At 38.4% G+C, this 27,434-nt stretch overlaps 1 protein-coding gene across 1 annotated transcript in view; it reads left to right on the forward strand.

Annotated features, from left to right (window-relative positions):
• The window catches only part of ABCC4 (ATP-binding cassette, sub-family C (CFTR/MRP), member 4), a gene marked incomplete at both ends in the record, with an annotated part of 32,737 nt that extends 14,043 nt beyond the window's left edge, over positions 1-18,694 (forward strand). Inside the window, 8 exons of the mRNA XM_009864407.1 lie at positions 1,368-1,462; positions 1,569-1,655; positions 10,764-10,860; positions 11,980-12,195; positions 13,545-13,685; positions 15,101-15,138; positions 15,489-15,589; positions 18,548-18,694. Coding sequence (XP_009862709.1) covers positions 1,368-1,462; positions 1,569-1,655; positions 10,764-10,860; positions 11,980-12,195; positions 13,545-13,685; positions 15,101-15,138; positions 15,489-15,589; positions 18,548-18,694 — 922 coding nt within the window. The remainder of the gene's footprint in view (positions 1-1,367; positions 1,463-1,568; positions 1,656-10,763; positions 10,861-11,979; positions 12,196-13,544; positions 13,686-15,100; positions 15,139-15,488; positions 15,590-18,547) is intronic.
• Positions 18,695-27,434: the final 8,740 nt, after the last annotated feature.

Below are 27,434 nucleotides of genomic sequence, written 5' to 3' on the forward strand. Positions count from 1 at the left end.
ACATCCCATGTGTAAGCACATTCTTGTAATTCCTAAAACTTTCACTAGAGGGAGGTGTAGCTTACGTGAAGCACAGAAGAAGTCGGAAAAAGCTATTCCCAATTAGTTTCATAATGACATTTATCCCTTTGCACTGGTATTGTGGTAGGTGTGTGTGTGTAAATGCAATAAAAGGTGGAAAACAAATGATCAAGCTAGCGCTGTTTCTGACTTCCATTTTGTAAATGCCCTACATGCTTATTTAAAAATAAATGTCATGCATATCATGTTTTATACATTGCTAACAGCTAGCAAAAGAACCTTAGTGCTATATATCAGACAACTTGCTGAGTCCGAGTAGTTTTATGAAAAAATATTTTTGAAAGGTCTATGAGCAAAGGAGTTTGTGACGAGAGATATAGAAGAGGATTAAGCCAGATTTGTCAAGAAACCGACATTTTGCTTGGCAGCTAAAAAGGTTTTATGCGGCATGTTACGATATTTCTGTCAGCAGCAACACAGGTGAAAAGCAGATGGTTACTGCGATGAAAATTGTTTCGCAAGGTTTTTGCACATGGTAGACAGAGTTTTCGTATCTCCTGCTGATATTCAGTCATATACTGTTGTCTAAACTTAAGGTTTTAGTGACTTTGAAAGACAGCAAACTGCGTTTATAAAAAAAACACTTCATATTTGATGGTAGATTTGCTGTTATAGTTTTCTTTCAAATTTATGTGTCTTATAAAAGCTGTGAATAAACTTGCAGAATATGTTTTATAGCTTAATATAAAACTTCTGTGTTTACTGCATAGGAAATACAATTGTATGACGTGGAATGCTGTATAATTTTGTTCTCTTGCTCAGTCCCAAGCCCTGTAAATTAACCAAATTTGTGGTTATTTCTCTTGGATACATCGTAGTAAGAACAAGAGTAATACAGTTCTTAGGGACATTGACAAATAAATGGAAGATAATTTACTGATAATAGTTTAGTTTTGTTTATTGTGACAGCTCATTTTGTTCTAGTAAAAAATTAATTTACTATTCTTCTTCATATTTTTTTATTTGACTTTCTGAATCACCAGCGAATATTGCTTGTAACACTAAGAAAAGTAGTGCTTGTCCCTCTGGTAAAGCTGTAGAAAAAATGAACTTTAAGATCTCACTTGCTTTTCCTGCTTTCTTAATTATCTTTTGCTGAAGGACGAAATCATAAAGAAACTGCAGATATTTCATTTAGTATGAAATCTTCTATTTTAGTGTGAGACTAAAAGTTAATACTTTTCAAATAATAAAATGTTTTTTTTGAAGCAGCTTTGTCAATCTTTGAAATTAAAATGATTTTTTAAAAAAAGGTGATCTTACTGTCTGTTCTTTCATGTTCACAGGACTTGGAATTATTAGCAGATGGTGACCTCACGGTCATAGGAGATCGTGGAGCTACGCTGAGCGGTGGACAGAAAGCCCGTGTAAATCTGGCCAGGCTAGTGGTTTTTGCTGTTCCTAAAATTTGTAAATTGTCAGACTTTAGTGACTAGAGTAAACAAATGTAAGAATTCTTGATACTGACTTTTCTTTAAACCTTTTAGAGCTGTGTATCAAGATGCAGACATCTATCTTTTGGATGATCCACTGAGTGCAGTAGATGCTGAAGTTGGAAGACATTTGTTTGAAAAGTATGTTGCTCCTTTATTTTAATTTAAAATACAATTATTACCTTCTAATTCCTTATAGAAAAATTTGAGAAAACATTTTCCAGGAGGTGAATCTCTTTACAGAACTTAATGGGTTCACTTTTTGCATTTATTTTTCCTCTGTGTTATGTATTTGGAGGAGGTACAGCTTTTTTCCTCTGCATGTCTTTCATTTTGTTCTTTAAAAGGAAGTCCAGTAAAAGTCTGTTTAGAAGATATACAATTATAATTATTTGTAAGGTAATATGTGTTATTTTCTTGAGGAAAAATGTCAAATTTCACCTATGAGCATAGCGGGTTATTATGAATATTGGATTTTAAGAATGTTGGTCCTGAGTGATGAATAATATGAGGTGGAATTTTAAATCACTTCTTGATTTGCTGCAGCTTTATTTGCATAGTAATAAGCACTTGATTTGAGTGGCTAAATGAAGGGACAGAATTCTCTTAGATTCTGGAGTGATTTTTTTGTTTTCATTCTTGAATAGTTGAAATTTCTGTCAAGTAGATGAAACAGGGGAACCACGGCCTGCAGAGCAGAAATAGAGGAAAAGAATATATAAACTTACCATGAGAGGGAGAAATTGGATCTTCCTCAATTCCTGAAGAATTAGGAGAGCGTTCATTAAGTCTTCTCAATAAATTTCCTCTTCTCAGTCTCTCTTCTTTCAGACTACTTAATCTCTGGCACATAGTGAGTATGAGAATGATCCAGTTATTCTCAGCCAGTGTTTCATCCTTACTTTTTCTTAGCCTGTGACTTTTGGTGTCAGAAGATGTAATCTAGAGTTTATTAGAAGTAGAAGGAAAAACTGGCATTGGCTGAATTTGGTGAGCTTTGGTCGAAGTCTTAAATGAGTGTTTTCTTGAGCTTACTTACATCCTTTGAATTAATTTGATTTTACCGTTGTTCCCTCCTATTCACCCCTAGACAATCATAAAAACTTAACAGAAATGCTTATAGAATTTGCATTGACTGACATTGCGTGTGTGCTTTTTTTTCCAAGTTTGAAAATTGTACATCTTGTTGATGTTTGCAGTTTCAAATCTGGAGATCCCTCTGAAACTCCATCAACATTTTGGTGCATTTTACCCATTTCTTCAAATGGCTCCTGTTTGTTTCCGTTGTCCAGTATGAAGTAAGACTTTTATGATGAATAAGACTTTTAGGTTCATTATTCTGTGCAGGATCGTTTTCACCTGCCACAACTGATGGATGGAGTTCATTATTTCTGTAGTTCACATACTCTATCAAATTCCTCTAATACCTGTAGAAGCTCTCTAGGCTGTAGCCACTGCTCTTCTGTTTCTGCACAAGATCACTTTACAGCTCCAGTTCTGAAAGTGCACCCACTGGAGCTGTTGACCTGCCTCTCCCTTAAGCCTTAAGGTCTTTTCACAAAGAGGAGAGCAGGAAGGTACAGCAGCGTCTTGCAAAGGAAGAACTCAGGGTGCCTCTTTGATTTATTCTGCATTTTATGTGTCCTGTGACATTGGGAGCATCTGCATCCTACTGCACTACTGGAATTGTGGATTTTTCTACGTGCAAAGCCATAAAGGATCTAGAAGCTATTGCTCTGTGGGCACAGCGTGTTTTGCTGATAAATGTGTGGAGATGAGGAGGAATAAGGAGATTATCTCAGAGAATCTGAAACTCTGAAAACGAACTGGGTTCCTCCTTTACTCTCTCATTTGCTCCTCCCCACCAATTCTAGATCAGTTTGAACGAAACAGATAAAAGTAGAATGAAGAATTTTTTGGAGAAAATGGACTGGGTGGAGTAGTAGCGGCAGGAAAAACGGAGCAATGCCTTCCTGTTCAAGATCTTAAGGGAAGGCTTTTTTTACAAACACAAGTTGTCTTCTGAGGCCTTCAAGGCAGCTATAAAAGGTGCTGGGGGTAGCGGGAAGAGTGTTAAGTAGCTCACTTTGAAAAACAAGGCAGGGCATGTTTTTTAATGTTTCCTGAATAGTGCTAGAAATGCAAAGAAGAGAGAGAGAGAGCACTTGGGCAAGAATGACTTCTTAGAACATGGTGCTGAGGAATTTCCGAGACACCACTTCATACAAGCTGCCCCCAGGAGTCCAAACCACGAGGCATAAAACAATGGAGGAGATGGAAGAAACAGGGGATTGTTTAATGAGAATCTGAAGGGAATATTGTTCAGTTCACTCGATCTTTTTTTTTTTCCCCCCCCTTGTAATTTTACATTAATGTTTAATTTTTTTGAAGCATCTAGTCTATGTGTTTACATCAAAGATAGGTATGTTCCTTGTAATTCCCCAAAGCTACAGTTCGTGGATGGCTGGCTCACTACATTTGCTTCTTCTTCCTGATCTATTCAGCTACTGCAGTAAACAGTTTAAAATACATAAATGTTTTTCAAAGAGAAAGAATGTGAGTAGCACAGCTCCAGTGGGAAAGCCATCCACGATATTATTAATAAACGATTATGTCTCTTAAGAATTTCTCCATAATACAGATGAGTTGTTCCGTGCATGATGGAGCAGATAAAGCCAGCTTTCAATGAATTCCTCTCTCCTGGTCAGGTTCCTCGGGGCCTAGTAAGGTATAAACTGGAGATTCCCTATTTTTATGTTATTTGTAGTCTCTTTTTTCGTGACTTCTCTTGATAGTTAACAGTAGGCGTGCTTCAACCTCTTCCTAATTAAGGGGGATGGGCACTAAAACAGTTCTGTGTTCTTATATATATTTATGTGTGCATATGAAGATATGCATATATTATATATATATAGATATATATGTTCATATATAACTTCTATGGAATGTGGTATTTGGAGACCTCTAGTTTTTAAATGAGAGACAACCATAGAGATACAGTAGCACATTTTCTTGTGTGATAAAGTTTGAAATAGCCTGTGAAGTTCTAAGAAAGTCAGTCGTGCTTGGATCTCAATAAATTTCCTGCTCTCCCTGTGCATCTTGGTAAACATTTCTGTAGATTATATGATTTCAGATCATATAATTCAGATCAGTCTGATTTCTTTTTGTTTCTCCTCTGTGCTTGTGAGAGTAGACAGAGTTGCAGAACAGTTTGAGAATCTTTTAAATCAGACCTAAAGTTGTGATGATACTTGGGAGTCGTATGCACAGGTGTATAATTTTTACTATCAAACAGAGTTCTGCAAATCTTTTTTAAGGAGAAAGCTGTTTTGAACGTATGGTCGTTTATATTTTCTCTCTGGATTTTTGCCTCTGGAACTAGATTAAAGCTGCAGAAGAAATCACTGCGTCTGTTTAGCATCTATTCAAATGGAATACCTGGTACTTGCCAGTGGCCTCCCATAAGGACTCAAGGGATGTGCAAATGAGCAATGGTCATGGGATAAACATGTGTTGGGGCTGACAGGCCAGGTGTCCTGGAAGATAAAGTCTCTGCATTGCCATCTGAGGTAACTGAGCATTCCTGTGCAGGAGAGGGAATGGAGCAAGCGTGACTCTATAGCAAAAGCGTCCTTTGTAATTGCAGAAGAAGGTGAGGAAGAATTGAACCGGTGGCAAAGGCGAATGGGAAAATTCCATCATGCAAAGTGCATGGATTAACAGATCCTGAATTCCTGAGTGCATTCTTAGCTAAGCTCCAGAAGTGCTGGAGGGGAGGAGAAAAGTGAAGTAAAGAAAATTAGTAAACCCACTTTTTTTTAATTGTGGTTTGTTGGTTTTTTTTTAGTTAGCTATACAGAACTTAATATTTGCTTTGTCTGTTCAAAGTAATTTGATTTTTGGAACCCTTAGGAGTCCATGAATGCTTCCAGTCTCGTATCTCTCAAAGTGGAGTATGCTTGTAGGTCTCCTGGAACACTGCAGTTTTGAGGAAGAAGTGCTGTTATGGTGGTGTAGGTAATTAAAAGCAAGTGGAGCTCATCAGTCCTGTAAAGATAGTGGAGAAAAGCTAGCATGTCTCGTTTCTGTAGAGGGAGTACAGACACTATCAGTGTGTCAGAGGAGCCAAGCAAAGATAACCCCGGCATGTACTTGCCAGTGCTGTGTTTAAAGGCATATATGTATTACATGTTTTTGTCCACTGAGGACAAGTGTACAGGGGAGTAAGTGTGTAAATTTAAGGATTTTGCTCTCCTCTGTTTCAGGTAGGATCTCTGTAAATTGAGAATTATCTGTTCAGCTTCCTGCTCTGTGTTTCACACCTGTTCCATGCTCATGCCTCTGATGCACTGAAGTGGTTACAGCCCTGAAGCGAAATACTGAGGAAACTAGAATGCTCTGTACCTCTTTTTTGTGTTATAGATGTTTCTCTTAAAAATGTCTTGGTTATACCTTTACATTTAGATGATACAATTGAAATTCCTTGAGTTTCACTGTGTTTATTCTAGGGAATATGTTCAAAAGGTAGGAATATGTTTTAGTAATGTTTTTTAGGGTTTTGGATTTTTGTTGGTTTGGTTGTTGTTTTTTTCCCAGAAAGTGAAAAGCGTGTGTTCACTGTACATTGTGCTTTTTCAAAAAGCTGTAACATTTTACAGTTTTTGTCTTGCAGAAATGTGTGTGGTTTTGTTTTTGTTTTGTTTAAATCGCGTGATACAAAAGCAAAAAAACCCACTTGCCAAGCCCCGGGGTAGTAGTGTGCTTTAATGGTCTGTGGGTGCAGTTGCAAAACAGTATTATGAATACTAAACCAGAAATAAGCTGAAAAGGGAGGTATGCAAATTCATGTAGGAAAAGCTCACAAAGAGCTACTTAAGCACTTAGGATCTCTGACTCAAAAAGTCCCTAATATATGGACTTTGGAAACTGGAAATGTGTGTCAAAGAAAGCGTCACTGTGTGTTTGCTTATGTATTTTCTCCAGCCATCCACTGGGACAGTGGATTTTGTGGACCAGTTGTACTTACACGTTAGCCCAGTAGAGGCTGGGACTTATCACGAGATGGAGGTAAATGGTTCGAGACTGGGACTTATCACGAGATGGAGATAAATGGTTCGCAAGATAAGCTTAGGAATAGAAACAGCTTGGTAGAAGTAGGTGCGGGGATTTTTTTTGTCTCTGGTAAAAATACTACACTTTTTTGCTGTTGTTCTGAAATTCTGTAAACTTCAAAATGTACAAAAGCAAGTGAGGGACTGTTCTCCCTAAACCACTTAAATTTAAAGGGAAGGAAGAGGAAAGCAAATGTAGCGAGTAAATTAATATAACAAAGACTTTATGCCTGTGAGCACTTCTGCATGTGCTTTAATTTCATTTCAGTGGTTATTTTCATTGAAACAAATATAAGTATTAACTAGAGTAAAGTTAAACTTGCATGTGAACTTCCGAAAAGGAGAGGCAAAAAGAATGGTAAGGAAGAAAGTGGAATCATTAAAGAAGAGACACTTTGCAGAGGTGAAAGAAAGCTGGTTCTTGAAGATAAAAACTTAAAAAAGATTAAAGAATAACTTTCTCAGAGAAAAGAAAACCTGATAGGGAGGGAGGAACAAATGAGCATTTGTATGCACGAAAGCAGCCTTTGCATAGACGCGCTGTGGTGTTATAGGACCCCCTCTGAGTAAGTATGTTCTGCTGCATGCTCTTCAGTATCAAAACTCGAGCTAATTTTAATTTTTCGCTGTATAGAAATTTGCTGCCAAAGTGCAAGGGGTTTTAAAATGGAAAATGGTGTGCTGTTACTTAGATTTGTTAACTTAAAATGTCATTTCTGTACTTATTTTTCTCAAATTGGAGGAGTGTAATTTCTGGAGAGATCTATCCTGAGTTGGTATTCCTGATGATGAGTGAATGTCATTGATGCTACATTTTCAGGTCTTAGAAAACCAGGCAATGTTTTGAGCCATTCAGGAGATGGACAGGGATTTGGAAAATCTTGGTTACAAGATGTGAATTACTAGATGCGCGCAGCAGGGATAAGTGCGAAGTGTCACCTCCGTGAACATACAATGAGCAGGGATCAGTCATGTGGCGATTTTATGGAAAAGGGAGGCGCAGATTGTGGTAGATCACAAATCCAGTATGGGTCAGCAATGTCATGCTCTTGTTAAAGAAACTGTGCCCTGGGTTTTAGGACCAGCGCTGTATCTGACAGTACAGGCATAGTAATCCTCTTATTATGTTTTGTGCCTGTAAGGTCTTAACTGGAATGTTACAATTTTGTGCACTTCCAAAAAATGTAGACCAGGTTGAGAGTCCAGCATAGACCATCAAGAACATCTGAGTGTCAAAGCAGGGAAGAGAGAAAACTATTTCACATTTAAAAGAAAAAGGAAAGGGAAGTGTTTGGGAGGGAGGTGGTATTTTTTTTTTGGATCTACAGGAAACAAAAAAAAAAGACATGAAAGAGAGAGACGTGTATAAAGGGACTGTGCATACAGGTATAAACTGGTCTGCTGTCCTCTGGGAAGCAGTGGATTTAAAGAGCACCAGAAGATGCATACTTGGACTTTAAAGGAAAAAATACAATTGTAATAGTAAAGGTAGCTTGCTCTTGGGATATATGTTCAAGGATGTTGAAACTTCTGTTGTTCAGCTCAAAATGAACAAACATACAGAACAACCTATCCAGAATCTGTCAAGTTTAAATTGATTCTTAACTTGGGGAAGAGGATGCAGCTTTCATGATCCCTTCATCCCCATTTTGCTTGTCCTGAAAAGGCTGAAGAAGCTTTGGGTCTTCTCTGTCCACGTCTCTTCTGTCTGTGTGTGTGTGTCTGCGCGTGCTCATAGATGTAATAAATGTGGCAATGGCGACTGCATTTTGTGCAGGAATTTGTCCTGCTGTCGTGTATTAGATGTGCCCACAGTCTATCAGATTAGGGTCCTTGAGAGGGTCACAGAGAAGCACAAGGAAGGTGAATTTTGTGGGGTTTTAAACAAGTGAAAAAGGTGGCGGCAGTTCTGGGTGTACTCCAGCAGACATCTGAACACATGGACCAGGTACATCCCCTGCTGAGTTCCCCGGATTTTCTGCATTGTCTGTGAGAAAGGGAGGCACTGTCACATAGTGGTTCACCTACAACTGGGTATTGTCTCACCTAAAACTGATGGTTGCTTTTCTTCAGCTACACAGAGCAGTATTTCTAAAAGTAGATGAGCAATCAAACTGTGTCTTGGTGAACTAGTTTGAAAACATAAATACTTATGGACTATTCTGCGGTGGGTTTTTTTCTCTTGTCAGTACTGAGACAATACCACATTTTTCACTAATAAGAATTCAGCAAGCTCTCAAGAGTTTTGTGCCAGCCCTTTTAACACGTTGGGTTTTGCTGAGCCTCTCTCTGAACTCTGGTTTCAGTCTTCTGTGGCAGCCAAGGCACCATGCAAACTTAAAGTTCACTGTAAACGGCAGAATGGATCTTGTCAAGTGGGATAGAGAATTATTTAAAAAAAAAAAATTTTTAAAAAGGTTTTGAACATAAAGCTCAAGTAGTTTGATGTTTTGAAGCAGATGTTGAAGTATGTACTCTTAGTATTTGACTAGTTTTGCAACTTCTGTGCTTCATGATACAGTATTTTAAATGACAAAATTTTCTACTGAGCTCTCTGAGCAGTGAGTTGTTTAACTCAGTAATAGATCCAAGTATACGCTCTTTGTTGCGATTTTTCCTCCCCGTGCTCATGCCAGTGAATTGTGACAACAATTTTTCTACTCGCCTGTTATCAACAAACTATTCAGCTAACTTCTTTCTACCCAGATAGACATCAAATCGAGAGTTGTTGTTGTTTTTTTTTAGAAATTCTCAATTGAGTGACCTGGTATATCAGTGGAAATTTATATTTCCACAGAGGTCATTTCTGCCTTCTCTCCTGAGATCAAGATCATGCAGGATGCTGTGCTGACAACTCTCACAGTTCTAATTGGTTTGCTCTGATGCTGCGATAACCCACTTTTTTTTCCCCCTCTTCTTTTTTTTTTCTCCCCCCTCCAAATGCAAACTTAAAATGCAGTGGAGTCACCCTGACTCAGGATCAAGATTTAAAGGTTTTTCAGCCTTTGGATTTTCTAGTGGCTAGTTTGTCCTAGAAAGCTGTTAGACATACATCTGACATACAGAAAAATCAGTGATCAAGGGATTAGGTAAGGGAAAGCTAGATCTCTTCGTGGTGAACACCTGATACATTCTCTTTTGGCAGCTTTCCTGCCAGGCAAGTAAATATCCTGTAGCCTCCGATTTTTGTCCATCCTTCTCGATAGTTTTTGTTAAAGGTGATGTTATGTTGCGCATCTTTAGCTGGTGCAATGAGAGTGTTGGTAGTGTTGGATCTCAGCTGTGTCTGTGCTGTCCCTGTTGTACATGAAGAGCATGCTCGCAGACCTCTACACTTAGAAGCCATTGCTCTGTGCTGTATTTTTGATTGGCTTGGGTTTTTTTTGGCTTTGGTGGCCTTTCAAGTCTGCTGAAAAGTCATCAGATGTCTTTTCTGCTAAAAACTGCATGGGACTGAACTCGCTGACTGGTTCTGATATTCTCAGTCCCTTCTTCGATTCTTCCTCAAAATCCCAAACTTCTGGGGAAGCGTCTAAGGTAAGCAGGTAAGGTGCTGGAGAGGAAGGGGAAAGCCTTGATTCGATTGGAAGACGTCAGAGGTGGTTGAAGGATGATCTTGCTCCTCTACCTCAATACCTACCTGGATATAGCTCAAATTAGTACTGTTGACTTCTCCAGAACTCTGTGGCTCACTTTCCACCTGCTCTGAAAGTTCATCTCAAAGAAATTACTTCTGTTGGCTTTATTTATCCATAGTTGTCCACAGTATGTTGCCCTGCTTTCTCTTTCCATTAATTTAATTTTTGATAAATACCCTCTTTGCATTTCAACTTAAGACATATACATTTGTTAGGAGGATGTTTAATGCAGTTTTAGTAAAATATCCTTATGATATTTTCTCCTCTTTCACCCCAGACAAGAAATACAAAATTTCTTCTCTGTAGTTTTGGAAACTTACAAAGTTAAATAAGTAACATATTTGTTAAGTGTAACTTTTATGAATCTAATAAGCCTGGACATCTTATTCGCTTGTTTTAAATACTGTGTAATTGAATAGAAGACTTTTTCCAGAAATAGTCAAAATGTTTTAGGACCTTTTTTTTTTTTTTTTATAAATCTTTCCATCTCTTTGCAGATGTATTTGTCAGGCCTTACACCAGAAGATCTCTGTTTTGGTCACTCATCAGTTGCAGTATCTCCGTGCTGCAAATCAGATTTTAATTTTAAAAGATGTAAGTGATGTCAGTGTCTATGCTTTTATATTTGACCTACTTTCTAATTATCCTTTTTTATGTAAAAATGAAAAAAATAATTGTATTTTTAGTTTTTAGTTATAACATCTGTCTATGTTTTTAAAGATTTATATGTTTTAAAAGATTTATAAATATCAAGTCGTTTTTTCTAAGAATACCTTCCCTGGAAAGTCTGTTTCTGCATATATGCATTCTTATATGCTGATTTTTATCTCACATATGTGTAATGTATTCTGAGAGAATTGCTTGTTTTGAGAATACGTTAATGCTTTGCTTTTATTCTTGTTTCTTATGCTTTTGTATGAATTAAGATCTATGTTGGATTTGCAGCCAGTCCCTTTTTAAAATTAAGGGTGAGAAATGGTCACAGATACCTTTGAGAATGAGCAGGCCTTCAGAGAAACTGATTCCTTCCAAACTTTGTTTTACCCGTTATTCTGAGGTAGAGGGAAAGTGCAAGGACTTCAGCTGTTTTCTTATATGATGTGGGTCTTTTGAGTTATTTTTTTAAGGTTGGGTGGTAGAGTACATGAAATGACTTTGAATGCATCACAGAGTTGCAAAAAAGGACATTAGTGACTTTTTGCTCCCATTCAGATACCTTTAATAGTTACAGCAGCTTTCTAGAAGTGAATTTGTGATAGGGCTGCAAGAAGTTGGGAAATGGTTTGTGCTGCTCCTTGTAGAGCTCCGTGATGACCAGAAAATGAAGCTGCTGTTTACCCCTTGCGTGGAGTAACATAGAAAGACTGACGGTTATGTATGTAGTTCCAACAGCTCGTCCTAAAGCTGTGCGTGGCTGTCTCCTGCAGCTTCTCCAAGGAGGTAACTCTCACCTGGCTGTGACTGGGACTTTCGTCATCCCATTTGTGTGCTCCTTGGCCTGGTTAGCTGCCAGAAAGAGACTAATTAGAGGGTGAAGAGCTTGTTTCTGCTCTTCTAAATGAGGAACTATGGTTAAGGGGCTTCAGTTTAGTTACTGCAGGGGGATATGTGCTCAGCAACTGCAGAACCTCAGAGGCAGCAAGTATGGATAGGAAAAATTGTCCTTTACAGAAAGTGTATAATGAAGATAATCAAAGCTTATGTTAATTGTAGGGTAAAATGGTGGGGAAAGGTACCTATTCAGAGTTCCTGAGATCTGGCATCGACTTTGCTTCCCTTTTGAAAAGAGATGAGGAGGCAGAACAGCCGTCTGTTCCAGGAACTCCCAACCTGAAGTCTGCCCGGAGCCGAACCTTCTCGGAGTCCTCTGTCTGGTCCCAGGATTCTTCTGTCCACTCACAGAAAGATGGAGCAGTGGAACAACCACCTGTGAGTGCTCCGAGGATAGACGTGTCTCAAATTGTTGTCTGGCTGGTTTTTAACTTAAACTTTAATAAGGGCTTTCCTTGCTGCATGAGAGTTTTGGGGGTTGTTGCACTGCGTTAGCAGGTGAGAGCTCGGCTGTGGAAAACGTGCGCAGGGCTGTGCCTGGCAGTCCTGCCACCTCCTGCATCTCACAGCTCTGTGCTGTCCTGTTCACACCCAGCAGGGTGAGTTTTGTCAGGTTCAACACCGGCACTGGTGGATGCAGCAAAGAATCCTGTAGGTGTCCAGAGGAACCGCGCTGCGCTTCCTTCATCCTGTCCTCTGACAGCAGTACTTGACAGGGCCAGTATCACTCTTTTGGGTGGCTTCTATCCATGCATTGCTGAGCTCACACTAATACCTTCCCTGAAACTCAGAGCTCTGGGAACTGCACGCAGACATGGCGGCTTTATACAAAATCTACATTTGCATGGCTGGCATCAGCATACTCACATGATCCTGAGCTGGCCCTGAGCAAGTCCCTTGGGATGCCACCGCGTTGCTCTCCACAGCCCTTAGGTGGGTGAGAACAGAATGCTTTGCATGGTGCCGGCTTGACTTCCAGTGCCTCATTATTTCTTGGTCTGCACGGTGCAAAAGCAGCCGTAAGGTGTCTGGGCTGTAAGGACTGGCCTTCTGCTGCTGTCGTTGCGTTCACATGAAACAGCTTGGGAGCCCTCTAACCCTGACAGACTTGTGGTGATGCCGCATCCATGGAACGAGTAATCCCTGTGTGTCCCTAATGATTGTCACTTTTATGCTGTGGGTATATGTCACTTGGTTTTCTTTTTTTACTTGCTTTGTTGTTACTTGCAAGGAGGTGATTAGAACTTTACAGGTTGTTTGTTACTCTGGGTATGTGTTAGTTGATTTTGGTGCATACTTGCAGAAGAATATTTACTTTAAATACTTTTCTGAAAAGGACTCTGAAAACAGAATCTTTCCCAAATCAAGGTCCTAATTTCCAGACCAGTTTTGACTGAAACTAGTATATAAGAAAAGGAAAACTTCCCTTAGTGATCAGTCAGAGTAAGTATTTCTGGCTGTAAATGGAGTCAGGTTACATTCTGTGATGCAGTGCAAAATAAAATCCTCACAGTGACATTTTGCAAAGTAGGTTTTTGAGTATTACTCCACTGATGCTAATGTTTTTTTTGTCCAAGCTATAGTTCCGATATTTAAGGTTCTTTATGTGTAGTCATTTTTATCTCCTTATTTAATTGTTTGCTAATTCTGAACCATGACTTTCAAGTGGCTTAGTGTGAATCTGTAACTGCAAGGTTGATGGGTTTTATTTTTATTTTTTTTTTAAGGCTGAAAATGCACTGGCTGCAGTGCCAGAGGAGAGTCGTTCTGAGGGAAAAATAAACTTTAAAGTTTACAGAAAATACTTCACTGCAGGAGCAAACTACTTTGTGATTTTTATACTTATAATATTCAATATTTTGGCACAGGTAAGTTGTTGGGAGCCACAATATTGAATGTATTTTTGGGCTTGCAATTTTGTGGGTTTTTTTTAAAGTGATGTATGCTTGTTACTGTGATGTTTCATCTAAAATATTTGGGAGCATGATGTTCTTTAATACTTCTGTATTACTTGGACAGGGGAATTGGACTAGATGATCTTTCAAGGTCCATTCCAACCCCTAACATTCTGTGATTCTATACAGTCTTGAGAAGTCTTACAGTGATACTTATTTCAATATTTGTAGTACTTCAGTAAAATAATAATTTTACTGGCAGCATACCACAGAAATTATAAGCCAGTCTTAATTTTTGAGACAGAGAACAAAATCATGAGGTGTATAAAGTAGTGTTTAACCAAGTGGAACAGTCAGTATGTTCCCAGTTGAGGAGAATCTGAGAGAAGCATTAAAAGAAAAGCTTGCCTGCAGATCACAGAATCACAGAATGTCAGGGGTTGGAAGGGACCTCAAATAAATGTGTGCTGTGAGAATGGCTAGAAGGAGGGTCACTGTTTAGCAGGATAAGAAAGCGAGAAAGAAGATAGGCAAGTATTGTGCGTCATGCCAACTGTATGTAGCATGTATGTAAAAAAATTTTTAAATTATTTTGAAACTTATTGAAAGAAATAGTGAGCTGAGGAAGCTGCATGAAGATAGTTTATTGCCTTTTTCTCTGTTCCCTGCTGAAAAAACTTAAATTCATTTCATGGAAATGATTGGACATGGCTGTAAAAGATGGTCTATATATTTAGATGTGTTACTTCCTCTTTGCTTGTCCTTGAATTGAGTCTGTTGGAAAGATACCAGAGCGAGATCAAATCTCTGCAGTAGACCACTCAGTACTTTAAATTCACGTGAACAGAGGTATGTTTTGAGATAAATAGTCCTGTTACAAGTTTGTAGTCACCTCTCAGCACAGAAGGAAGGTGGCAGTAGGAGTTTTTCCCTCCCTGTCTTCTCTCATCCTCCTTCAACCCTGTTTCTGGTAATTATCTCATATAAACACAAATTTCTGGACTGGTAACATCAGAAAGTTTGTTAATCAAAAAGCATTTTGGTATATCTCTAGCAGCAAATTTACGAACTGAAAAAGTGAGTTCTTTAATGTGCAATTAACATACATTAGGAGAGCTACTATATTTTGTTTACTTAAGTGTATTGCTTTCCTTCAGTTTGCTATCATATAAGGTAATGTAAGGTAACTTCTTTCTTTGTAGAGGGTTCTAATGCACCTTCTAATGTGCTTTGCAAATTGCTGCTGGTCTTGAAAGACTGGATGGCATACTTTCTTGAATATGTGATGTTTTCCCAGAGATCATGAAAGAATAGCAGGGAAATTTAATTTTCTAATTTTTTTTTTTCATTTTCTAAGATGATTCTTGTATTTGCCTCTTTTACTCAAGGTGGCATATGTGCTTCAGGACTGGTGGCTTTCTTACTGGTAAGTTGATAATAACTGGTCAGTCCTTTCTGCCTTCTCAGTCAAGTGCTGTTTGTCTAATAGAAGTCAGTGTTGTATGGGTGGTGGTGTGGAGAGAAACCTGTTCTAGGAAACTTCAGAATATGCTTGGTCTTTTCTAATCTCCACTTGTTTTGTGAGGGGAAAAAAAATATACTGAGGAGTAGCCTGTGAGTGTTTCTACTCATGGTGTGATTCATGACAGTATCGGTGCATGGGATCTTTTGAACCAAAGATTTCCACAGAGTTGAATCTAGAAACAGTTAAACATGCTCATGAATATTCGTAGGATGCGATTTCATGATCGTTATCTTCTGTATGCATTTCCACAGGGCAAATCATCAAGAAAAGTTGAATGTTACAACAAATGGAAATAATGGAGCAAATGAGACAGAACATCTAGATCTTCACTTTTATTTGGGAATTTATGCAGGTAATAACATATGTATGTGTGTGTGTCTAAAGAACTGTTCATTATCTGACCTAACATAATAAATAGTTGTGAGAGGTGAGAAGCAATGGCAGTGTGAGGAAATGTGATTGTTAGCAGTAACTGAGCCCGAGTCTTGCTTCCTGACTAAATTAGTAGGAATTAACAAAAAAAAAATCCAGCAGAAGAAATAAGTTGAATGCAGATTCTTAATTTGCTTTGCCTAGAGTTTGGCAAGTAAACTGGGAATTGAGTATTCAAAAAGTCAGTCACCATAAGGTTGTGGTTATTGTCTTTACTAATAGGTCATCGAGCTCAATCTTCAGTCATTATATGGATGGGCAAGAGGGATTAGAAATGGATACTCATTCTGTGCTGTTGTAAAACTTGGCATGGCTGCATTCCTTCTGAAGTGCCACAGCTAAAGAACGAGTTTTTAAAGAAAGTCATAGATTGATATGCAAAGCAAGATGTTAAAACACGTTTCAATATATTTCAGTAGGTCACCATATGCTTCTGGATATCCAGAAAAACAGATTGATCCTTGTATACAAACATCTTGAAATACTGCTCTGAAATGTAGTAAAAATTGACATAGTAAAATAATGCGTAGAAATATACTCTCAGACTCTGCTATTTAGCATTTCTAATGATGTACATTTTTTTATGACGTGGTAATTTCTTGATGGAGATGTAAATGGTAGGTCTGAGAAACAAGTGGAATACCAGAAGAATATGCACTGAATGTATTCAGAAACATCTCTCAGTGTTGAATGGATAGATGAAGGCTTTTTTGTTTAGGGTTTATTTTTGGGATCCACATGGTCTAAGTGCTTGACAGAAAACATTGTGCTTGGCCTGGGAAGCAACAATTTAGGAGCCAGATAAACTTGGCTCTTATTTTCTCTGTGTAATGTCTTATTTCATGAGCGGTTCCAGTGGACTGCACAGTATGATTAAGTGTAGCAAACTTGGCTTTCTTTGACCGTGTAACCTAAACCACATTACAGAAAATTTTAACCTTTCAGGCAAGTTTTGTTCTAGATAGCAGAACAGCGGAAGTTACCTTTATATTGAAATATGCAAGTGGCTTAGTGAGATATTTGCAGCAACTGACCAGGCAGCATTTACTTGCTTACACAAAATTGTAGGTGAAGTTGAAAGTTATGAAAAGATGGTAGGTTTTGTATGAAGTACATAATAATCTTACTTACCCTTTTCTGTAACCTCTGAAACAGTATAAATATAATTTTTATTTTATTTCTGATTCTCAGTGTCTGGAAAAAGAAAAATCACTGGAATAGTTCCTTCCTATTTCTAGTCATTTCTGTGTGATAAAGATTTAGAAGAGTAAAATTTCTGTTAGTGGGAAACACCTTTGGCCAGAACTGAGGTACCAGTTCCACACCTCTTCTATAACGTGAGCCTTCAGAGAATCCTTGTCTCTCTCATACTGAGGTGGTAAGCTTGTAAATGAGGAAAGCAAAAACCTTTGGCATGGGACAGAGGGAATGAAGCACTTGAAAGCAAGTCTCGGTCCTGCTGTTTCTCCCTGGTCATTAGGGGTTTTGGGGTGATATGTTTGGTGAGGGTCATGCCAGCAGCTTCCAGTGGCATCCAAGCCTGAGTGACATTGTACAGAAGTGTGGGTTCCCAGGCTGTGCTCCCTCTCCTCCCACTGCTCCCACAGACTGCTCTTAGGCACAGGCTTTGCCGCAGCCTCCTGCTTAGCACCTCTTCTCCTCCCTTTTTGCGTGGCCCAGCTTTCCTCTTTGGTTGCGTGCAGTTACTCTTGGAAAAGTTGTTTTCTTCTACCTGGCCTGGAATACAGCAGCCAGGACAAGGCAAACAAGGTCTCATCCCAGCCACGTCCTTTTTTTCTTCAAAACAACACTGTGCAGAACGTGGGCGATGAGCCGTGAGCAGACAAACGAAACGGCGCTGCCTTTTCTTGCATGCTGGGAGAATGCGGCAGTAAGCAGGGTGGAATAACTGATTGTCTTAACCACACCATATAATTTAAAACCTCATTCTTCCCCACTGTTAGTATAGCTGTACCTGAATTGTGTCCACTTTGACCTGTCCTTGGAATAGGTGGTGTTTTCTGTCGATAGTTAGGGCCTGTCTTAAGGGTGTCCACAAGGCTCGAGCATCTGGGCTTGTGGTGGCTGCACTTAGTTTCTGAAGCACCTGGAGCCTAGGAGGGCTGCCAGGTGTAACGGTAACCCCTTCACTGGTCACCTTCATCGACTAGGAATTTGGGCAGCCCCACTGGAAATCACACACGGCAAACAGCGGCAGCAGCAATCCCATTCTTCGTTTCCATCTCTTGCCCTGTAGCACCCCAGTCTTGTAAATGGAGATGTGCCCAGGAAAACGACAGTCTGCAGACCAATTCCCTAGAAGGGCTCTATTTCACATGGCATAAGGAATGCATCTTGCACTGTGTTAAAGAAATACACATAATTTAAAAGATTTGATGTGGTTTACAAGGGGAGGAATGGCACGAGTGGTTTGGGCTGATTGAGAATAACTCAAGGTTGTCTCTAAATAGCCATGTATATATTACTTGGTTAATACCTGCTGGCAAATGTTGAATCTTCACAGTGACCTCTGCAAGCCACAATTATACACGGCACTGTGAAATGAATTTCTTAGCAGAGCTGTTATGCAAAAGGTTTTAATACAGATTTATTTCATGGGTTAACAGACATTTCCTACATTTCTATAAAGTACCAATTCTTTCAAACTGAAAAAGAGAAATTGTTTATGATATGATGGTAACTGAAGCTAGTGGCAAATATATCTATATTCTGCCCTCAGTCTGAGTCCCCAAGCTGAAGTTTGGATTCTTGCTATATACAGAAGTCAACAAAATTTGGTTTTATTTCAGTTTAAATCTTTTTCTTGTGAAAGATTCATATCTGTATGCATGCTCGGTCCTTTTTTTTTTTCTTTCAGGATTAACAGTGGCTACAATACTGTTTGGCATAATAAGAAGTCTTCTGGTGTTTCAAGTTCTTGTTAATTCTGGTCAGAATTTGCACAACAAAATGTTTCAATCCATTTTGAAAGCTCCCGTCTTGTTTTTTGACAGAAATCCTATAGGTAAGTTTAATAACAAAAAAACCCTTAATGTTTAATGCGCCTCATTGATTATGTTAATTATACTATTTCTGGGCAATTAGGATTTTATAGTATTTTTACACATTTGTGTGTCTCTTTTTGCTGCTTTTACTTAAAATCTTTAACAGTGGGGTCTTTTGAAATTTAAAATTCAGAACGTTGACTGCTTACTGATGGTTGATCTTACTCTCTTCAGATGCAGTCTACAGAAAAATGAATTAGCTTTGAGCTTAGTGCTGTACATTGACCTGCTATTTGCATTGCTGTTCTGATCAGTTACACAGGGGTGTTCTGAATGGATATTAATGAATTTTGTGGGATATACCTTTCTTGGACTTCTCTTTGAAAGCTTAACTCCAACAATTATTTATTCTTTTAAAAAGTAATTTTAAGCATGTGTAGTAACCAACAGGTTTGAGAATCTGTATAGTTTACTATCCTTCCGGAATGCAAAAAAAGCATAAGACATGCAATTTAAAACCATAATCCAGATCCTTGTGTTCTTCAAAAGAAACGAGAGAAGCTGGAGGAGAGTGAAGATAGTGGGGAAATGGGAGTGGTTCTGGTTTTCTAGCCGGTCTTACATGAGAAACAGAAATCCAATGGTTTTCCTTCCCTTGAAGAAAAGGAACAAGGGCTTGTTCTCATAGTTCCAGAAGCTGTTTAATGATTGTGAGGCTATATAGGAACAGCTTTATTGTTTCAAAGAAATTAGTAATATTTTCAGGAAAAAAAAACTCACATGGAGAAAAGTTTTTTGTCCATAATTTGATGAATGAATTGTACAGTTTCCCTTTTTTAAAAAAAAAATTACAGCTGCAGAAGTTGAGGGCTATTTGTGTGGTCTACTTGTACTGTGAGTCTGTGGCAGTGTAAATTCAAGGCCACTGCAAAGGATTAGAAGTGAATCCATAAGCTCAGGAGACAGGTTAGTGGAGAGCTAGTGAGAGCATGTGCCTCAGAAGAAATCACAGTACTGATGGGTTTTGTTGTCAGATAGGCAGGGATTTTCCTCTCTCCCCCCCCGCCTTTTTTTTTTTTTGGTGTTTGCATGTGCGCAGTAACATGAGGGAATACATCATAATCATCTCGTAAGAATGACCGTAAACCTGGCTCATGATAACTAAGAACCACAGAGCCAGCATCAGCGACAATGTAGAGTAATAAATAACGGTTTGCTTTGTCACATACTGAGAAGCTCAAATTAGCAGTGCTTTGTAAAAATGCTATTCGTAAAACCTCCCTATCACTGGTATTCACACACTGTCGTGACTTACAGATGTGTATTTCTGTTTATTAGGAGATATTGCATAACAGAAGATTAACTTCACTGTGCATGCATTTCTTTCCTTTCATCTTTCTTTTGGTCGTGGTAGCATGCGAAGGTAATGCTGTTATGATCTATACATCTTTCGAAAAAGCAAAAAAGTAAAGGGAGAAGATGGCATATGAGATGATGCTCGTTCAGAACTGCAGCGTATAGCTCTTCTGAAATTGTGACAGCTGTATTTCATTGTCTCGTGTGTTTTTTTGCTCTGTGTTTATCTTTTAGAACTTCAGGTGTTATTTTATTGTACTAGGGTGAGATTTTTTCTTGAGTATTTTTTCCTTTCTTTCTTAACATGCCTTACTATGAAAGACATACTAAAAAGAGATTGGAAGTATTAAACACTCCTTTTTCTAGGGTTGTGATTATAAAAGCCAAGCCAAACTCTTAGTTATCATAGCCCATATTAACAAAGCTGCTATTGCAGTGTCAGATCTGTCATTTAGGCATCCAGCGTTTTCTCAGTATTTGTGTGAGATCTCTTAAGACTTTAGCAGAGGCAGTTACTGAACTGTTTTTTGCTGTTTTATTTATTGAAAAATAATTGGCAATTACATAATGCCATGGCCAGTACACACAATGATCCATGTTCCAAAGTCGAGGAAGGAAATTTGAATGAACAGGCATCCCAGGCTTTCGGTAGTTCTTTTTGGGGAAACAGACTAATGAGCAGCATCAGGGAGTCGACATTAGGAAATGGAAATATGTGGTGAATCATGACATGTCTGTCAGCTCCCAACAGTGTAGATCCAATCAGTCGTGGTGAATAAAATGGGATGACTTATTTCTAAAAAAAAATATGCTTTGTGAATCAGTTTAGGCATGAGCCCAAGATCTCTCTTTACAGATTACATTAGCAATATATAGGGAGGGGAAGGTTGTAAAGGGAATAGTAAGGAGTATCTTACCGAGATGATACAAGAAATGGAATGTATTTTTGGAACCTGGATTACATAGCAGAGACAGAAGAGGAACAGGAGGACCCTTCTCCTTTCGCCCTTCCCAACCAAAAATATTTGTATGTACACAGATTTCCCCTTTCTGTAATTTGGCATAGATCTAAAAATAGTTAGATGTTGCTGCTTTAAGTGTTGTTTTGTGTTGGAAGAACCTTATTAATAAATGATTGTCTCTTTCTTTCTTAAGCACTTAACGTAACCCTATTGAGCTCATAATCCTAAGTGACTAAAGCTTATTGTGTTACCCAGCATTCAGAAAGAATGATTGGATGTTTATGACTGAAATTCAAATTTGTCAGCAGATATTTATACAGCATCACTTAAACAGCTGTAGCGAAAGCTCGATGCGAAGTTAGAGCTTAAGTGGTTGTGTTTTGGGCTTTTATCACAACTGAGTTGTCTGTGTTTGTTGACAGAACTTGTTTGGTTTTTCTAGTGTAAAATTCGACCCTCTTGGAACTTCCTTTGCTTTTCTATCTGTATCCCAGGAAGGGAATTGCTTGCCTGTTGAGGTATCTGTAAGGAGGAAAACATGGATGTTTTCTGCTTCATAGTGAATGCCTTATATATTCCTCTTCATGTGCCACTTGCAGGAATAAAGGGTCTGATTTCCATACACATCTAGCACAAGAGGGCAGCATGATCTGTTTTATCCCAGTCTTTATCCCGGCATTACAATAGCTTGTTAGAAGGATCACAAAATTTATCTGTTATGTTTTTCGTGATGATATTTGAGGAGTGAATTTTTAACCTCTGCTCTGAGTAGTAGTAGTATGATTCAGTTGTCCTCATTATCTGCAAGTATAGTATTTTCTCTTAATCTTTTACATGGTAAGCTTTTCATCTTCATGTAATGCTGAGTTCAGGAACTTTTTTGGCTTTGTAATTAGTGGCCAGAAGTCCGATAACCCTATAGATTCTGATACTTTGGTCCCATCAAGGAGACCTTCTTCAGTCATTATTCATTTTAATTTCTTTTTGAAGATGTTTGTGACATTTCAAAACAAATTTGATGGAAAGCTGGGTAAAAGAGACCAGGACTTTAGCAGCAATGACTTGAATTGGGAGTTCCCTCTTTTGAAATTAGTTTCTTATTGATAATTTTGGAGATCCTAGTTTTGACAAGCTTCAGGATTTGATTCAAGATTACTTGCTTAGCTTGTAAATGAATTGTCCTTTTCTGGGATTTGGAGACAGAGATTTCTTTAGAGAAGGGATGCTAATGTGCAACTGCATCACTTTCAGTAGTGGTAGTTTTAGTGGAGATTGTGTATAATTTTGAATTGCATTGAGATTGGGAAACTGAAACTTGCTGCTGCTCTAAGAATGAATGAATGATATGCATGAATTTGTTCAGATAAAATAGGAATCCATTCACCCTCCAGAGATCTGTCTAAAATTCAAATTGAACTAGGACCATCACAGAAATACACAGAAACACCTAGCTCTTATTTTCTTTTCTTTTTTTTTTTTTTTTTACATGCATCTCTCCAAACTCTTGGTTCTGACAGTTCGTAGAAAGAGGAGAAATCTTTTGGCAGACATTACAGCATTTCTGGCCTTCCTAGAAACAGAAAGCACTGAATTGTGTGGTGGTTGTCCTCGACCTGTTAAATTAGTAGATCTTAATTTTTTTTTCCTCCCACAAATGCTTTGTGGAAGCATTAAATAAACAGTCGTCCCTTTGGGTGCTTAACCTAGACTGAGATTTGACCAGGTTTTAAAGACAAATATCCCTCTGGTTTGGCAGCCAGAAATGACATGCTGAACTATAGCTGATAGCAGCACATAAAAGCAAACTCCGAATATTAAAAAGATTGAAACGTGAAAGAAAGCTGTTGTTTTAATGAAGAGTTTGTTTTTCTTTAAGGCATAAGGATTTTAATTATGGTGTTCATAAATCAAGTGTTGAAACACCTATAATTTGACAAAGTTTCTTTATAGGATTAAAAGCGTGTTCATCAGCACACAAGTGCCTATCTGCATTTTATCTGACAGAAGCGTCAAATGTTAAAGTGTTTAAACAGTATAATATTTGCAACAAATATGATATTTCAGCAGTCTGAAAATTACAATGCTGATAATGAGGTTGTTAAATTGTACTCTATCAGTTGGATACTGAAACTGCTCTAGTTAGTGTACATTAATGTATGCTTGTTCACACAAGTGATTCTGCTGAACAAGTAGCATGTTTAAACAAGAAATACTGGTCTTAAACCCTGTGATTTACAGTAGGTGGTGTTTTGGCATATCATGCAGTTAACAAGGCAAGGCTTCATGTTAAAATATTTCGTTTGTAGTCTCATTCATCACTGATATAAATATTCACTAGTGATGCCAGAAAATGTATTGTATTCCTATTTGACTCAACGACTCAATTGCTTTCTTCTTTCTTTTTTTTTTTGAAAACGAGATCTATGCTATCTTTCTGATGCAGTTTTCAGATATTTCCTTGTGGTCAATATGAATTCTGTGGGATTGTGAAAAACTCTCCTGGCTCTTTTGACAGCTTTCATGATCTCTTAAGCGAATACAAAAAAATACATTGTCCTTAAAGCAGCAGAGGCTTTGTTTTTGACTCTCTGTGCCAAGCTGTAAAGCGCATTCACGTGTTCTCAGGTTTGTTAGTTTATGTTGAAAAGAAGTCCCTATAGGACAGCCTTTTGTTCTAAAATAAAAACACAGATTCTCTCTTCCGTGTTGGTAATCACTTGCATTTTTTGTTATTAAGATGGCAGCACAATAGGTTCCATCAATCATCAAGATCCTTAACAACCACACAATGTTGTAAATATTATGTTTGGGTGTTTGAGTGGAACAGCTCGTTGCTGAAGTAGGTGTGGCAATTAAAACCTGTTAGGTTGCTACATGTGTTAAAAAACAAAACAAAACAAAACACACTTTAATGTTTTTTCATACAACAATGGCAATATGTACTTTAAACCTTATCAGGGCGTGATTATTAAATGATATTTTGTGGGAGTTCCTCACTTACTGTTAGTATTATCATGGCTTTTGTTAAGGGTTTAAATAGTCTTACGCTTCCATGTGTTTTATCGCCATTATGATTCTGTCAGGAACCTTATAAAGTTGATTGCTGTAGGAGTAGTCTTTAAAGTTAGTAAATAGTACTCTGGAGTTATGTTTACATTTATTATCTATTAGCATAACTCAATTCAACTCTCTCCTATTTTACTCTGCCGTAGTAATTGAATGAAACTTGGCTGTAAACTGATGAGACAAGCCCATTACATTTTCGGTTCACCGAGTCAGTGCTCACCCTTGTTTACGCTTAATACAGGAGATAAAATTAAAAGGTTTATGGAAAAGCTGTTTGTAGGAGGGGATGGGACATTATTTGATAGGGAAAGCATGAAGCTTGTACTGACAACCCACTTCCAAGAGCAGTCTCCTGTGTTCCTGGCGCAAGATTTCACGTCCCTTCACAGAGATTTTCTATCTTCTTCACATTAAGATCCCCTGGTGGGGAAAACGACCTGCTGTGAAACTCATTTCTGACCATATGCTGACCTGCCCAGATACTGCGGAGTCTAGGTTTTTTTCATTTTCTAAAGCAGCAACAGAGAGAGCTGCTCTCGCCCCACCTCAGCCGAACAAAAAGGAGGCATGGGAAAGAGAAACTTAATTAAAAGTATTTGCTTCAGAAGACTGCACAGGAGCTGTTCAGAGATGTATCTTTCCTGCAAGTGTAGGGGGAAGTAAGAACGCAAGTTATGTTTTAGTTTCGCATAGATGGCAGACTGTTTTGATGACATTTGTGACAAGGAGGGAGGAAATGTTGGTTGGAGACACTTGAAAACAGGGAGGGACTGTAATAACATTGATGAAAAAACTGCAAGAGGCTTAAAATGAGGTGATGCAGCTGCAAATAAGCTTTTGCAGATAATCTGAAGGATGGAGGGATTTTGGGGTTTGGATAGTAACTATTTTAAATACATACTTTTTTTTTTTTAATCTGCTTAAAAATGCTGGGTGCTGCTGTGACTGTTGTGTGAAAAGTGGAGATTGAAGGTGCCACATGGATCGGACCTTCTGTCTTGCTGTGCATGGATGCCTGTCCTGGGTGGGAAATGAGCACTTTCGAGAAATGAGGAAAACCTTATCACAACCCCACTTTCATCTCACCTTGCAACAAGGTAGAAGCCTTTCCTAAAAGCTTATTTTGGAGAAAACCAGGGTGGAGATAGTGAAGAATAGCCAGGTTATGAGAGCACACACGTGGAATGTGGGGAAGGCAACCCAGACCTTCTCACTCTTGGATTTAATAAGGGCTCTGGACACGTGGCTCCTCCATCCTTGGTGAAAGCCCCACACATCAGGCTCTTGGCTCTTCTGGGCTCTTTCTTGTCCTGTAACTGTTCATTACTGTCTCTTGCAGACACACAGACCACGGTGGTATTTGCAGCTGATTTTGGTGTTTTTTTTGTTTTGGTGTGTGTATGGTTGTTTGTTGTTTGTTTTTTTTTATCGGAATGGCTGTAAATTAAAATTAAACTAATACTATCACAGTGCAAACTCATTTCATTAGCACTGTTCTGGTTTATACTGCACAGAAATCTTTTTCCCAGATGATCCAAGGTAATCTACACTGCAGCATCTGGGTGAATTAATTAGTCTTTCTTTTTTTTAGTCCTTTTCTTTTTCCAGATTGCCAGCATCTTGCAGATTATGCAACAAGTGAAGATTAGTTTGTGCCTTTGGAGGTCTTGGAGGGTATTTGGAAACAAAAGGCACTTCTCGATCCAAAATTAAAATTTTAACGTAGAAAAGAATGGATCTTATGTGTGAATCTGTCTGTTCTGGCAATCCAGAATAAAAACCACAGGACAGAATCAACAGTTAGGGAAGCAGAGGTATTGATTCAAGCTCGGCTTTAGTGTGCTGTTCAGTTTAAAAAATACAAACTTGATAGAGTTAATTACTAAGCTATTTGCAAATAGCACAAGGCAGCATTACTTGCTTGCTTCCACCCTGTTTTTCCCAGGTGTTCATTATTCCCCCATCAGAACCAGTAGGTACTTTGTCAGAGGCTTTTTGTTATGTATTTGGGTAAATACATATGCAGGACCCCCTTCAGGTTTTGATTACTGATGTTATTTTATGCAAGGTAATGTTATATTTGGAGGAGATAGCATTATGACAACCTGTATGTGTGGGTGACTACCAGTCTTAATAGAGCTTTGCAAAGTGTTTTAGAGCAGCATCAAGCATATGAAGAACTTTGTTGGCTGTTGTTATTTTATTAATTACTGGACAATAGTCCTGTAATTAGAATAGTAGTATGTAATGGACATTAATTGTTGCTTGTGACAATACAAACCTTGTAGTAGGTAGCTTGAAACTGGAACCTGCAGGTTCCTGGAGCTTTGTTTTTACGTTTGTTTAAATTTGGACTCTTGTTGATCATTTTTCGAGGTGATTCCTTTTTGTATATTTTATTGCCATAGCTTTTGATTTCGGCTGAAGCAGAATATTTAGTTGTAGTGGTCCCTAACGAGAAATTGTGGAGTGAGGAGATTTCTGAAACATCTGGAGAAGCTGAGGCTGCTTAGCTGTTCCTCACCTTATACTGGGTAGGAAATTGTGCTGACAGAGCCAGTATGCAAAACTGACTGGTGTATGGGAGAAGGGTGTCAAAGTTCTCATTCTCAACCATTTGGTTCAGAGTTAGAAGTGTGATGTATACTGAGGAGATTTTTTTTTATTAGTGTTGGATTTTCCACTGCTATGGAAGGCTGTGGAGTGACTACCACCCTGCTTGGCTTCTGGTTGTAGCATCCCCTCTTCCTTCCTCATTTGCCAGTTAGGAAGAAGAGGTCACTGATACTCTTCAAACTTCACCTTTTATTTGTGCTCCTTTTGCACCATTTATGACATTTATGACATCTTCAATAGCCTATCTTGGTGTTGACGCACAGAGTGCAGAATAATCTGAAGGTGCTTGGAAAACTGAGAAGGTGAAGATTCAGAACATGGGCATTATTGCTGGCATTTATAAGGTATAACTTAGTTATGCCTTATAGTTTTCTTTTTATTGGATGTGACGCAGTTTCTCTCTGTGTATGGTCGACCTGTTTTTTCTCAATGAAATTATTGTCTGTTTAATATACAAATGATGCAATGCAGAATATTATTGATTTGTGCATAGGCTAAAAAAACCCCTCTGCTTTGTGGTAAGCTGCCCTTCATTGGGAATACATGTTCCTTTGTCCTTACGTGTATTCATGTCTGAGCATAATTTCTTGTTCATCAGCTTGAATGTTCACAACACAAAATAGATACAGTTCAGTCTAAATTTTCAGACAAAGTTCCTACATCAGTTTTTAAGGTGTCGTAAGTAATTTCTCATACAGGAATCCTGTTCCTGCCCCATCTTTTCTAGAACATGCTTAGAGGACAGTCAGTGATTAGATGC

This window comes from Apaloderma vittatum, unplaced genomic scaffold (assembly GCF_000703405.1).
Source record: "Apaloderma vittatum isolate BGI_N311 unplaced genomic scaffold, ASM70340v1 scaffold5322, whole genome shotgun sequence".
Taxonomy (NCBI): domain Eukaryota; kingdom Metazoa; phylum Chordata; class Aves; order Trogoniformes; family Trogonidae; genus Apaloderma; species Apaloderma vittatum.